At 37.8% G+C, this 15,239-nt stretch overlaps 1 protein-coding gene and 1 pseudogene across 1 annotated transcript; both read right to left on the reverse strand.

The window, feature by feature from the left end:
- Nucleotides 1-3,931: 3,931 nt before the first annotated feature.
- LOC132049160 (DNA-directed RNA polymerase III subunit 2-like) lies at nt 3,932-11,860 on the reverse strand. Its single transcript, XM_059439858.1, has 7 exons — nt 11,842-11,860; nt 9,314-10,993; nt 6,666-6,782; nt 6,505-6,585; nt 5,818-5,922; nt 5,655-5,735; nt 3,932-5,557 (listed from the first exon to the last, which is right to left on the reverse strand). The coding sequence occupies exons 2-7, from the start codon at nt 10,871-10,873 to the stop codon at nt 4,058-4,060; spliced, it is 3,444 nt and encodes a 1,147-aa protein (XP_059295841.1). The 5' UTR covers nt 10,874-10,993; nt 11,842-11,860; the 3' UTR covers nt 3,932-4,057.
- A 1,203-nt stretch (nt 11,861-13,063) lies between these two features.
- On the reverse strand, nt 13,064-14,901 carry LOC132050812 (lariat debranching enzyme-like; annotated as a pseudogene).
- Between the last annotated feature and the right edge of the window lie 338 nt (nt 14,902-15,239).

Here is a 15,239-nt window from a genome sequence, read left to right on the forward strand (position 1 = left end):
ATTCCCACACGTTGACGGGAAGTTCTCACATACCTTAATTGCTTCAAAACTTGAATTAGAGACTTGAGTTTTTGAAAGATTTCCCAATTCTTGATTCTGAATCTTGAATGTGTTTAGTTGGTTTACCAAAAGTGTTGGGTGAGAGATACCAAAAGCAAAGAATCCCTAGGAGATGTTTAATCCACACTCGTATGAGCTCCACAAGGAATACCAATGGTTTAAATAATGAGTCCCGTACCCTAGAAAACCTATTTATAGGATGTCCAAAAACGAGGAAAAACTTTCGACGAAAATGCCACCGCGCACCATGCGCGGTTCGCACACGGTGTCTTCGCGCATTGAGTCGCATGTTGCACCAAAACCGTCCAGTGCTGCATACCTTCACGTCTTCTTTGGTACTCCGTCACTCGCATGCGATACCATATGCGATCGCATGTGTCACATGCGAATCGCACATGGTGTCGCGTGCTGCACCGCCTAAGTCTTCTTTGCAAGTCTCGGCAACAGACGCGACTCCAAACGACTCGCACGCATACCACATGCGATTCGCAGCATGCATTCGCAGTGATTAGTCTAGGCTCATGTTTTCTTTTGGTTTCTTTTGGTCTAGGATCATGCTCAAGGTCCGCGTTAATGGTACGGGGTGTTACAAAAGATACGGGGTGTTACAATCTGCTATACCGCCTTATTGATATTATTTTTTACCTCAAGATCTCCGATCGCTTTTTCTACAATAATTTTCATTCTCTCACTACAAATCCCAGGACAAACTATAGACATCGAAATTTTAATTGAATTAATCCATACAAAATTTGGATTAACTCCTAAATTATTGACATGTTGACCAAGTCAAATTTTGGTTAATAAAGTCGGATTAATTATTTAAGTCAAATTACATGACTTGAATAAAATCCAAATTGCATTTGGCTTGGTCCATTAAGTTGACAAGATAATCCCAACCCATGTTCTTCAAGCCCAAGGCCCGCTAAAATTACTTGGAGATCAAAATACCCCAAGCTCTAGCTCACACCTATATAAAGGAGTCACATATCCCCTTTTGAAGAGATCTTGACTTGAAAGTTACATAACATTTTGACTAGAGGCAAAGGAGAGCAACGACATCTAAATAAGTCTTCTCCAAAGGTCTTCAACAATAAGGAGAGTTCGAGAGACGTCTTCCCTCAAGAACAATCCAAAGTGTTGCTCAAAGTTCTTCCAAGATTTCCATCCTTCATTTGAGAAAGATGCTACATTGGCTTCGAATCAAGGCGAACAACACGGAGATTAGAATCAAGGGATACGTCCAGAGTTGTACTCACAAAATAATTAATAAAATAATTTTTTCTCACATTTATTTTATGATTGCGTATTATTTATTTTCTGCTAGCAAAATTTATCGCAAACAGATTTTTGGCATGCTAGTGGGACCAACTCTGCCCTTCATCTCTTTATCTCCAAATCAAAGCTGCAAATTTTGAAATCTACTACTGTGATGGCCTCAGAGAAAAGCTTTGGTGTTCCATCCACAAGTGTTGTGGTTGTTGCTTGCCTAATGACTCGTAGCATGTTCAAAGCTGGTGGTTTGGAGGGATCGAAGTCTTTCATCTCTTTAGAGACGCTAGACAAGAACAAACAGACAATGACAACTTCAAGATCTGGGGGCAACTCCTCATTTTCGTCGTCTGGAGAAGTTTCTCAAGCATGTTCTAACTTCTACAGCTCCGAGGACTTGGTGGATTCTTCAACTTCCAATGTGGTGAGTGTTATGATGAGTGAGTGCGACCAACGCAGAAGAACAACTCGCCGCGATGATGTAAACTATTGAGGTGTTAAAGAAATCCGTGAATGACAAAGATCTTCAAAATACACGTTTCAACACTCCATGATGCACGAGTATAAACTACATACAAAAAAAAAAAAAAACTCAAATAAAATACTCTTTCTGAACCACGTAATGACTTGATCCTCTTCACCGAGGTATGTAGGCAATTTAGAATTTCCCTTTAAGTGCAGTCACATGAGTACAAAAAAAAAATGCATCCCTTCAACGCGGAGCCAAAGAAAAGTTGCTTGCATGATTTCCTTTGGTGCTTTTCACACGCTTGGAAAATCTAAAGACAAGCTTCTACAACTTTGAAGGACGGAGTGATATTTCATAATGATCTTCTTCATAGTAGATGGATCTTTGTGCATCAATGGTCTACTCACTCTGTCTGGGGGCATATCTAATTAGTTCATGCTTAGCTGCGAAAAAAATGAGGTACTTCAAGTGTCTCTCTCGCCAAGCTGAAGAGGGAGATGCACCGTCAACTTTCTCGCCAAGGTTGGAAAGGGACTACTCCAAGTGTCAATCTCGCTAAGCCGCAAGGATGAAATGGACCATGTAATTGTTCTACGAACGTCACAAGGAAATTGGAGGCTCCAAGTTGTTTCTGCGAAAAATACTCGAAGGGGGGTCACATCAAGTAGTTCTTCACCAATCATGTGGACGTCTTCTTGGTCTGATATCGAGACCGTTTGTGCTCCTTCTTACACTTGCAAAACAAATCCACAATGATGGTGCCATAATGCTTCAGTGCACGATGATGAAGACTGTGTCATTGTATTTCTCCACTAAATTTTGAAGGATGAAGTACTCCATGCCGCGAGAAGGATCTTAGCTCCTTGTTTCTTCACTAAGTCAAGAGACGAGGTTGACAGCGCCAAAGGTTAAAGGATGATTCATTCTCTCGATGCCTTCGCAAAATTGTGAGAAGATGACGTCACATATGATTCTTCCGCCAAGTCGCAAGGATGAGATTCTCCATGAGCTTTCTCCCGAAAGTTGGAAAAGTTGGCAATAGGTTGATTATGTTGCATTAAAGTAATTGATTATGTTGGAATTCCTTAGCCTTAATGCTTTATGTTGGAAGATGACGGAAAGTTGATGACAATAGGTTCCTAATATTATTAGTTTACTGCTTTCTCCCCAAACAATCAATTACGTACTTAAAGTAATTGATTATGTTGGGATTGCTTAGAATTAACAAATGACCGAAATGCCAATTTTTTGGCAATAGGTTATGGCACGAAACTGGCTTTGTATGTGCTTTTCCACTTTATTAGCAAATTAAATTTGGAGATAGCAGTAAACTAATAATATTAGGAATTAGTAATGTAGTAAACTAAGAAGGGAGTCTTGGAGTAACTGGTAAAGTTGTTGCATGTGACCAGGAGGTCACGGGTTCAGGCCGTCGAAACGGCCTCTTGTCAACGGCCTCTTGTAGAAATGTAGGATAAGGCTGCGAACAATGAACTCTTATGGTACGGTATGCGCGGAAGCTTAATGCACCGGACTGCCCTTTTATTAGTAATGTAGGAATTATTTATGTGGCTTTTTGTAATGCATGAATATGTAGTGATTAATACTGATTGAATTGTTACGCAATAATTATTAATAAAGGGAGTATACGTTAAACAAGAACTACTTATTTTAAGAGCTCTTTCATCTTTAAATAGTCTAATCCTCACATTGCTAATACATGTAATCTTACTTCACATTTTACCGCACTGAATCATTATCTTAGATCACATAATTTGGTGACTTTTTCAGACAGAATGTGGATTTACTACTTATTTAGGTAATAAATCACAGAAATCTATCTACAAAGAAGCTAATTATCAACTGGTGGATAATTTACAATTCTTTGATGTCTTGTCTCAAACACATTTTGCCCAACATTATCATTTGAAAACTATGAAGGTCAAGTATGCTGCAAAGTCATTAACGAAAAAAGAAACTCATTGAGCAAACTTAGCTATGAAGCAAAACAACACATCATGGTGCATACCCCACATGATGTGTTAATAGCCATCTTAAAGCAAGAGGATATGTTTTAATGCACAATCCAAACAAAGAAAGGCACTATTCTCCTCACAGCCCAAACACACATTGCTCAGATAGAAACTATATTAAATACCACTGTTTGAAAGCTCATGAGTGCCAAGATATGTAGATATAAATGGTTCAGATTACTTGTTTAAGAGCATAACATAAAGCAAATAAATGACACTATAATCAAGCTTCTGCTAGTTTTAATCGCGGGACAATGTTCATTGATTGGAGCTCCTGGATTAGGAGTTTGCATGCATAAGGCAACTTCATCGTAGATATATTTTCTCCATTCTTGCACATAGAACAAATGCCAGTCTTCAGCTTGTAGTTGTAATATCCCAATAAACCACATTTTCGGCAAACCTGAACCTCAAATGGATCACTGGAAACCATTAAGCGCTCATATATCAACATACTGGCACCATATGCAATCAAACAATCACGTTCCATTTCTCCCACACGTAAACCTCCATTTCTACTCCTCCCTTCGGTAGGTTGTCTTGTCATCATAACACGAGGCCCACTCCCGCGAGCATGCATTTTGTCTAGGACCATGTGTTTAAGCTTTTGGTAATATATTGGCCCCATGAAGATGTATGCTTGTAGTGGCATACCAGTAATACCTGAATAAATAAAATCCTTGCCGTTGTAGCTAAAACCATGCTTTACCAGAGTTTCACTGATAGCATCAACCGTGTCTGCATGACCACTGGGTTCTCCGAAAGCACTGCCGTAATGAAACCTACCACATGAAACTCCAGCTTTACTTCCAAGAAGCTCTATCATCTTTCCCACTGTCATTCGGCTAGGAAATCCGTGAGGATTCATAATAAGATCAGGGCAAATGCCACGTTCAGAGAATGGAAAATCTTCCTGTTGTACAATGGTGCCACAGACTCCTTTCTGCCCGTGTCTACTGCTGAACTTGTCACCAATCTCAGGCCTGCGGGTATGACGGATCATAAATTTGATGCTTAAATTGTTGTTTTTATCAGAGTAAAGAGCCACTCTATCAACGACGGCTGTCTCCCCTTCAGGGCCTTTATAAGTTTGTCTACTTGGCTTGTATGCACTATCCGGCAAGCCCATAGGAGACGTGACTGGTGTCCTCGTGACTGTAGGGGACTCCTTGTTGATATAGATATCATGAGGTCGAATAATTTCTCCTGGAGCAGCCATTCCATCATCATCCAGAATCTGCATCCTGTCAGCTTCATATCCTTGACGCTGTGGTTTAATTATTCTATCTGATGTGCCGTTCTCATACTTCTGACATATGGCTGAGTATTTTTTCATCACTATGCAACGCCCAAAACCTCGATCCAAAGAAGACTTGTTCATTACTATTGCATCCTCAATATCATAGCCACTATAACTCATCACAGCAACAGTGGCATTCTGACCAGCCCCTAGTTTATCATATCCAACCAGCTCGATCGTTCTTGTAGTCAGTAAAGGGCGTTGAGGATACACCAAAAAGTAGAGCAAACCATCCATGCGATTCAACTGGTTATAGGCAATATTTCCCATAGCTTGCTTACCCATAGCACATTGATAGGTATTCCTAGGGGACTGATTGTGATGAGGATAAGGTATCAAACCGGCACAAACACCTAAGATTGTGAGAGGCTCAATCTCAATATGTGTTGTCTCTGGTGTAGTCTCCTTTTCGTATAGAGCAATCTGAAAAACATGCATTTCTGCAGTCAGTACTAGTGTAATTAATACTCTAATCAAAATGCATAACATAAAATGAACTTCTCATTTGCTTGACACAGACCAATGTGTTGTTCTCCTCGTTGACATCAAGATATTCTATCAAACCATCCCTTAGAAAGCTGTCGAAGTCACGCACACCATCCTTCAAAAAAAAAAAATAGATCAGACATGGAACTGATATGAAAACATACAGCTCAGAAGTAAGATCCATGTAAGATGAGTACCCTCAACTCTCTCATGTGGTGCTCCTTGATCCTGGAAACACCTTTGTCAGCAATGACAAGTGGACGACATACACGCCCACCATCTGAAGCAATGTAGACACAGCGCTGCAAGATATTTCCTCCAACTTTATATACAATCATTCAAATTTACACTAATTATTCACCAGAAAATTTCAAATGACAACAGCAAAGAGGGATAATGTAAATATTTTGCCAACAGCATCACTATGGTGGAGCAATGCTAACCAAAAACTATCAGAGATATAAGAATTGTCTATATGGCTCCTGATACAGAAGGAACAATTTTCTCAGACCTTTGAATATTTCTTGAAAATTAACAGAATTTAACCAAATCCAAAGACATCGGATCCCCTTCTTGAAAAAATTTCAACAGTTCCTCGGTTTCAGCCTCTCAAATTTCACTTGTCCTATTTTACAGTAAAACAAGCAAATGGCACCATACTGGAAGTCTTATCATCTTTCCTTCAGCATGAAAAGTAAGACTTCATACCCGTTGGTCGAAAAGTAAAAAATATAGTCGCCACATTCCCTTCGGTTAAGTACTAGAAGACCCCAAGGAAGTCTTTGGTCCCTTGAACCAAAAGGGACTTCAACCCCGAGGTAGTTTTAACAAGAAACAAAATCAATATTAGGATGACAATGCAAAAGAACCAACTGTCAAATTACCTGCTTTTCATTCACAAAGATGCTTACAAACTCCCCAATTTTACCAGCCCTTCGTAGCTTCCTCATTGCATTAGCAAATCGCTGATTGAAAGAACAGATTATTGGTGAAAGGTGAACAACAAGCCTATCTTAGAAATATAGTTGTTCCACTTTGAACATACCTGTGGACTCTTGTGCTTGCCTAGAATAAGTCCATTTAATGTGATAAGATAGGAACTTGGCATGTGAAGTTCTTCTGCCGAAAGCTGTTCCAAGTCCTCAACACCCAAGCAGTAGCACTGTTCCACCATGTAAAATTCAGTTACATGTCACAGAAATGAAGTAGCTTAAACTAGCACAAACTGAAAACTTGGATTTTGTTATGGCTATTAGAGCAAATACAACAAAATAGGAAGTCAACTATGTCTTAGATCAGGACCTTTTTGGGAACTGTTCCACCAAGTACTTACGACCTCTCACCATCATACCAGGTAAGTCGGTCCATTAATGCGGCCTAAGGAGATGATAGCAGTCTCACTTTCTTTGAGATCGCCCTAATTTCCAGTTTTTATTGCATTTTTAAGCAAACACTTCAGTTAACAAGCCCATTTATTCTTTTCCTTTTCAGATAAATCAACAGACCCATTTTCACATTAAGTGCAATATGAGCAACTGAAAACACTAGCCTAATATATATGCAACTTGGCAGCAGTATGTGGTGAAAATTGATTTTCGGGATTCTCTGTATAGTATTTTGTTTGTCTATTGCTTTTCTTTACTCTTTTTCTTTTCTTTTTTTTTTTTTTTTTTTTTGTGGGGGGTGGGGGAGGTGGGGCAGTACCAACAACACCTTCCAACATCTATTTCTTTCTGTACACCAACAATTGGATACAGTTTCAATGTCCTCAATTTGGTGGATGACGAGTTCTTTCTCTTGGATTATAACAAATTAAGGAAAATGAAGAGGAGAATAAATAGCGCCTTCAAATGCAAGAAGAATGACAAAATTGTAGTATTGGGAGAGTAATAGAAGAGCTTTTGAAAAGAAGTTAGCTTTATTTTGTACATTTCAAGAATAGCTTCTTATCATTAATATCTTTTTGGTGTACCCATGTAGTTCCTATTTGTATTGAAGGATGGGTACCATTTATTTTTTAGGTTCTTTATCCTTGGTATACTTCTTGTATATTGGAGGCTTTTCCCATAATCAATGAAAATTTAACATATTTGATTAAAAAAAAAAAACAGAATGGGAAAATTGTAATAACTGTGTGAAGCAGTAGCTATTTCACTTCCTCTGCACATCAGTAAAAGTCACCCCACTAAACACACTCTGTTTGAGCCCATCAGAATGATAAAAGAACGACTTCTACCCAAAAATGATTCTCCTCATTCCTCACCATTTCAGTCCATTTAGACCTGTCACATTCCAATATTCAAGACTACAAATTCTCAACACTTTCTACTAGCATACAATTCCAAAAGTTATTAAAATCATAGTACCAAAGCAATCCCTAAATAAGATATAGGCCAATGATAGATGCAGAACCTGTGATACCAACAAGTTTCAACATGTTGATCCTAAGAGCAAAACAGTTTCTAAAACATACAAAGCAACGATATGGAAAACACAAAGATATGTGAAATCATTACAGAGCAAAAGATTACAATCAGCAAACTGCATTTCGGAAATTATAACCCCATCAATTTCCGCTAGACAAATTTTCAACAAGTAACAATCTCATAGTCACATAGAAGAAATTATCATCCGCGTTTTTTTTTTCTTTTGATTAATTTTTTTCTTATCAGAGTAGGGAATAATCAGGGCTAAGATAAGAAGAATTTGATTGCTATACTATGTCTAGATTGCACATGAGAATATTCCCAAAGACTGTGCCATAATTAGAAATCCTAAGGATAAAACATTTCATATTTTCATCTACAAATCCTACATAAGGAGAAGGGGAGCCTTGGCGTAACCGGTAAAGTTACTACCATGTGACCAGAGGTCACAAGGTCCCGAGCCGTGAAAACAAATCTATACGTAAATGCAGTAAGGCGCGTACAATAGATCCTTGTGATGCAATCCTTCCCCGGACCCCACGCATAGCGGGAGCTTAGTGCACCGGGCTGCCCTTAAATCCTGCATAAGGAGCTGCCTGTATGTTGTTATCACTAGTTCAATAAGAGTTCAATCTCTTCCATTACTTTTTTTTTTTTTTTTTTTGATGACATGGGAACCCGTGTTCGTCACTGCTTTTGGGTGCGTGACAACGCAGCTCCTGTGCAATAGCTCGCAAACCACACAGGAGAGGTAACCAGCACTAGGCAAGCCCCGTGCGATGAGCTCGACCCAGAAGGCAAATCCCCTGCTGTCGTAGGCAAGGGGTTTCGAACCTGAGACCTCCACTATAAAAACCCCATGCTCAACCAACTGAGCCACCCTTGCGGGTTTCTCTTCCATTACTTGTTCCTCCTAGGAAAAAAAAAACAACTAATACGCAACATTCCACAGGTAGATTGGTTTAGTTTTAATTTTTTATGTAGTAATACAGTCAAAACATTGGGATCAAAAGAGTAATAAGGGTATAAACAATCACATTCCTGTGATTCCTTGTTCCAGTGAAAGCTTGTAAACATAATCCTCGACTTTTGGTTTTAACTTTTATAATGATCATAGTCAGCTTGTGATTTTGAGATCTATGATAATCAAGTGTAAAAAGCTTAGTGTAGAAAAAGAAACAAACAAAAATTCAGGATACTACCTGTGCGACTTCATTACACACTTAAATACCAGGCGGGAGAAAGATTAAAAAATAGAAGACTGTACCAGAGACATAATAGGGCGCTCATCTTCATCTGTCGTAACATGAGTCATCAAGGCCAAGTTTTTCACCAATCCACAAGCTTCACCTTCTGGGGTATCACAAGGGCAGAGCATGCCAAACTGGCTAGGTTGCAGTGCTCTAGGACCACTAACTTTTCTAGACTTTTCGAACTGTGGTGAGATCCTTGTCATGTGACCCAATGACCCAATGTATGATAACCTAGCAACAACCTGAGTCATGCCTTTCCTGTGCATCCTAAATCGTTTAACATCCCAATTGCCTGTAGATAGGGTTCTCTCCAGGCCCACAGTTATACTATCTTTAACTATGTATTGAGAAATGTCCAAACGACTGGAGCGACTAGGCCTGGCTAGAAGAGTATCAACTGTCTTCCTAGCTTCATCATTCATCGTCTTGAACAAATCCTCAAAAAGGAGAGATAGTAGCTGACCGGAGAGCTCCAATCGTTTGTTCCCCACATAATCCTTGTCATCCATTGCATCCTTGTTTAAGATTGCTTCCATCATGCGCCTCATCATTACTGCAACATATATGCATTTTTTGCGGAAATTATGCTGATGGACGGGAACATTTGCAAGAAATATGTCACGAAGAATACTCAAAGCTCGGGCTCCCTTCGTAACTGGACCAGTAGACCATGAAGGCATTTTAAGCATCTTGTCACTCTCGAGGAACTCCAATGCTGCTTGTTGTGTATACAACTTGAGATTTGCACACTCCTCGATTGATGGCAAAAGCAGATAACTAAACCGAGGATCTCTTCCTATCATTTGCACAACCTCTTGATCACTCTCCATACCCATGGCCTTCATGACAACCATTATGGGGACCTTGGTTTTGAACATATTCAACTCTAAGTATATCTTTTCTTTCTCCATTTTTATAATTGTTTTGCTTTTCGTTTTTTCTGTGCTGCTGGTAACAGATGCTTGTACACAACCTTTTTTATCTGTATCAATGATTATCCTGTTCTTTGAGAGCTGCTCTTGAATTAAAATTACCTTCTCAGTGCCTTTGATTACAAAATATCCTCCAGGATCAAGTGGGCATTCTCCAAGTCTTGCTAGTTCGTCTTCATCTTTTCCATATAGCACACAACAACTGCTTCTTAGCATAATTGGCATCCTTCCAATGATAACATTCTTCTTTGTGGACACTGATGTCTGCCCATGACTTCCCGTTGTGTATTCGATGTTGACATAAATTGGAGCCGCGTAGGTAATGTCTGAAAGCCGGCATTTCTGTGGACATAGTTTCTCCGTTACAGCATCAAAAATCACTGATGGTTCACCAATGTGGACATCCCTGTACCTAAGATAAATATTAGGGTCCAATGTCGATCTAATCTCCTGATTCGCTCGGACAATCTTCTTTATTTCCGTTCTAACAAAATAATTGAACGAGTCCAAGTGTTGCTTCACTAATCCTCTCACCTTTAGGAATTCTGGAACAAGCTGATACTTGTCCACCATATTCTTAATGGGAGAAGCAAGGTGCTGCTTGTCAATTCCATGGCTCGAGTCGTCTGTCGTATTGGACATGGTAGAATCGCAACCTATACCAGCTGCCAATCACTTTTCCAGCAGAGCAAAACCAGAAACAATGAGATTGTAGCAGCAGCAAGGATGGGATTCAAAACAATGCAAGATATTTCTTTTCCCCTGCCACAAAAAGGTATATAAAACGATTCACGAGGAGCTAATTCAAGAACAATTACACACAAATATACAAGTAGAAGATGCAGGTACTCACGAGGATTGAGGGGCATTTGGCTTACAAATTTATGCTTTATTACAACCACAATTCAAGCTAATAATTTCACAACTGGCCATTCCAACACAATGCCATTTATGGTGTGTTTGGTATGACGGAAAATGTTTTTCTCTTTTACCTTGTTTGGTTACACTAAATATCTTGAAAAATGTTTTCCTCAAAATAGGAAAAATCCCCCAACCCACCCCCGCACTTATCCACCACCTAACCCCCCCTTCCCGGCGACCCCACCACATGGTTGCACTCCGAATTCAAAAACCTCATAGAGTTTGCTTTGAATATATGCAAATGCTCTTAAAATTACATTTTCCAACTTGCGAACCAAACACAAGAAAATGAGTAGGAAAATCACTGATTTTCTGAGAGAATATTTTCTAGGAAAACATTTTTCCGTCATACCAAACACACCCTTAGAGAATCATAGAATTTCTTCTTAACAATGATAAGTAATCAGAAAATCATAGTATTTGTTGGCATCTATCCACATTCTACCATCCAGAAATACAACATAAGTACACAGAAGAAAAACTAAAAACAAAATTTGCCTAGCATGCATGTACTTCTACAATATACTCAATTTCTTCTCTTTATAGTTCAGCTTTTCAATTTTTTTTCTTTCCAATTTCAACACATTCTTTTTTCTCATCTCCAACAAAATTAAAGCATTAATAAAATTGATAATCAGGAATCAAAGCTCTAAACTTTAAACAACTGAAATAAAAGGAAACTAGCTTACAATTTCAAGCCCACTTTTTTTTCTTTGAGGGAAAGCTAATAATTTGATAATGATGATATATTTGATTCTTTCTATCAAATTCTCATATGTAACAGTGAAGTTAAAGTTCTTTCAAATGGTGTAAATCAAGAATCCACAAGTACCAAAACATCAACAAATTTAAACAACTTTTTTGTATATTTACATGAGAAATCAAAACCCAAAGATTGAAAAAACTGAAAATAAAGGCAAAGAGACTTACTATTTTGCACCTCTTATTTTCAGAGCTATGTTCGAAGGGTTTAATAAAACCCAGCCAAAAAGCGAAGGCAAAAGGGTAAGGGTTTTAGGGGAAAAAAGAAAGAAAGAAAGAAAAAGAAAAAAAAGGAAAGCTTTCACGTTCTTTATTTTTATTTTTATTTTTTTGCCAAAAAAAATACTATAAGGAAGGATTAAATAATTCTTAGGCCATAAACCAGTTGAGAAAATTAAGCAGTTTACCAAAAATAAAAGCATATTTTGATATTTACATAAGTTTATTTTTGCAAATCTAATTTATTATATTACTCACAAAATTTGGCAACAAGATTAAAAAAATTTAGCATAGCAATCGATATATTATTTTATAAGTACCTATTATAGCATGAAATTATAATAGTTGGATTAATTGATGGAACTTTAAATTTTGCCTGTTCCTCAAATTCATCGTAGCTTAAAAAATGAACATATATTTGAAAATTTACTCTATATATCTCATATTAGTAAAATCTGATAAAAATAATCATGCATTAAAATTCATGTATTACTAATCTATGCACTACAATCCATATATGACTTATTTCTAAACAAAACAATCTCTGAGTGTGGTATAAAAATAATATCATTATTATTGTAGAAATAATCACAAAATTGCTAATACCAAAATAAAAAATTAAATCAAATGCGAGAAAAAACAATCCCACATTTTGGCTCTGGATTAGCTCCCTTGTCCTTGCAACCAAACGCCCCCTGAGTTATATTTTACAAGGAGTAACTCTTTCTGTTACAGTATATATGAGAATATTTCTTATTCGTTCATATCAAAAGAATGATACATTTTCATATTTTAAAATAAATCAATAACAATTTTACATATTAATGAAAAACTTTTATAGCCACAAAAATGTTGTGGCATGTTTAAGACCATAAGTTTCAAAATTCTTATAGCTACGGAAACGTTAGGGGGCATTTAAGGCCACAAATTTCAAATGCCTTTCCTTTTTTTCTTTTTCTTTTTTTCTATTGATTCAGACTATGTCACATTAATTGAACGGTAGGAGTATGTAACAAAAATCCCAACTCTGACTGGAAAATCCTTGAGTCCTTAGACTTAAAAGTTCTTTGCTGGTGTGCAAGATGAAGAACAAGGCCAGTCTCAAGAGATAAAATAGAGGAAGAATTTGTATAATCCTGGAGCTTGATTTCAAACTAAAAATTTGGTTAGGAGATGAAAACTATCAGAGTTTCTACATATTAGCTAGTTTCAATACACTAATGAAAAAGTGTTGAATGGATATATTAAACTATACAACATAAGAACTCTAATAAATTGATTTAATCCATCCTCCTGGGATTGAATCTTTCTGTGAATCACAGAATAAACTTAACAAATATCTCACTCCTATAACACAGCACACAAATAACAAAAGTTCTCAAGATTTCTTAAGTCTTTTTTTCATTAGTAAATTTCCTGCTCAAGACTTGCTGCACTTTTATCAAGTTGAAAAGCCTTGGCAATAACCTTCCGTAAACTGAATCAGCTGTGATCTCTTTTTGTGGGCACAATCATCGACCTTTAAAGCCAAGCAATCTCAAAGATCTGAGCTTACGATTAATCCTTCTTAAGCATCTTCCGGCTCAGTATCATCCACATCATCTAAGGGTATATCTTCACTATTGTAATCAAAGGAAGGGTCCCTTGATTCTGGCATTTTATTAAGAAGATACTCAAGTTCTAGAAACTTTAAAAGAGCTTCTGTCTGAGGGTTCTTATAGAAACCATTAGGAACAGGTTGAGAATTAGGATCATTGTAGCATGGTGCATTCTGAACAAATTCAAACGGCTTCTTGGATCCCCTTGTCCACACCTTATTTCTTACAAACTGGCGGAATTGTTCTATGTCAAGATGTACAATATTATTATAGTTGGCACTCCTCTTTGTCAAGGGCCGGACAGCATTATACTTTCTTGTGATAGCCAACCATTCTTCATCAAGTTGAAGTTCATGAGGTCCTGGTCCGGACTCAATATCAATAACCTGCAAAAACTTTATACCAGGGAGACACTTATCGAGGGCAAGAAATTTCGTGCAACGACCATCCGTCTCATCATGCTGAACTAAAGCGGAAAATTTGCAGTGCAGATGTGCAGAAAACCAGTAACAAGGCCTCAACTTTCACAGTAATTTTGCAGCAGGTTTGCTTCCCAGAGTTCCTTGCCGAATCTCTTTCTCAAAATAAGGTTTTTGATGAAGAAGAGCTATCAAGTCCCCACAGTCGGTGATGCCAACAGGCCAGTCATGTGAAAGAAAGATATCAATTGGTTCTTCAATTTGCAAGAGCTTGTGGACATCATACTCGCGAACGTTATGTATCGATCGAATATCCCCTTCATTATAAGGCAGCTTCTCATAGTGCCCTTGATCGTAATGATGCTTGTTATAAATTCCGGAAAGGCCACCAATACGAATGTTTCCAAACTTGATTACACCAGAAAATCCAAGGAAGTATATATTATTAGGTGCTGCCCATCCTCCATAATACAGTTCCCAAAGGTAATTCGATGCTTCGTGGTTTCCTCCGATAAATATAGTTGGAATTAGCTCTATTTATCTCCTGAGTAATAATTCCAGAAAGAGTTCATGCTCCGGTATTTAGATGGCACATGTAAGCAAACTAGATCTTGCTCATTCCTAACAGCCTGAAAGTCGCCGCAACATAAAAGGAGATCAATCTTTATATTCTCAACTTCCTGCATATGCAATAAGGTGGCATACAAATTATCCAATTCTCCAGCATAAACCCCTCTACTGCTATCCTCATCTTTGTTGCTGAATACGTTTCCACAAACTTGAACGACAAGGATGGCCACCAGCTCACTAGTAAAAAGTGAAGGAAAATATTTTAACTATTAACTCAATAAATCTCTCAATTCTCTCTACAATCTCCACAATATGAAAATAACTAGCAGTAGAGCTGTACAAATCAAATCGATAAACTGCACCGAACCAACAAAACAACCAAACCGGAAAAAAAAAAAAAAAAACAACTAGTAGTTTGGTTTGATTTGGTTTGGTGTTGGGAAAAAAAAAAGGACCATTATAGGGTTGGTTTGGTTTTAACTAAAAAAAAGTCAAACCTAACCCAAACCGACCCAATTA

Source organism: Lycium ferocissimum, chromosome 3 (genome assembly GCF_029784015.1).
Source record: "Lycium ferocissimum isolate CSIRO_LF1 chromosome 3, AGI_CSIRO_Lferr_CH_V1, whole genome shotgun sequence".
NCBI lineage: Eukaryota > Viridiplantae > Streptophyta > Magnoliopsida > Solanales > Solanaceae > Lycium > Lycium ferocissimum.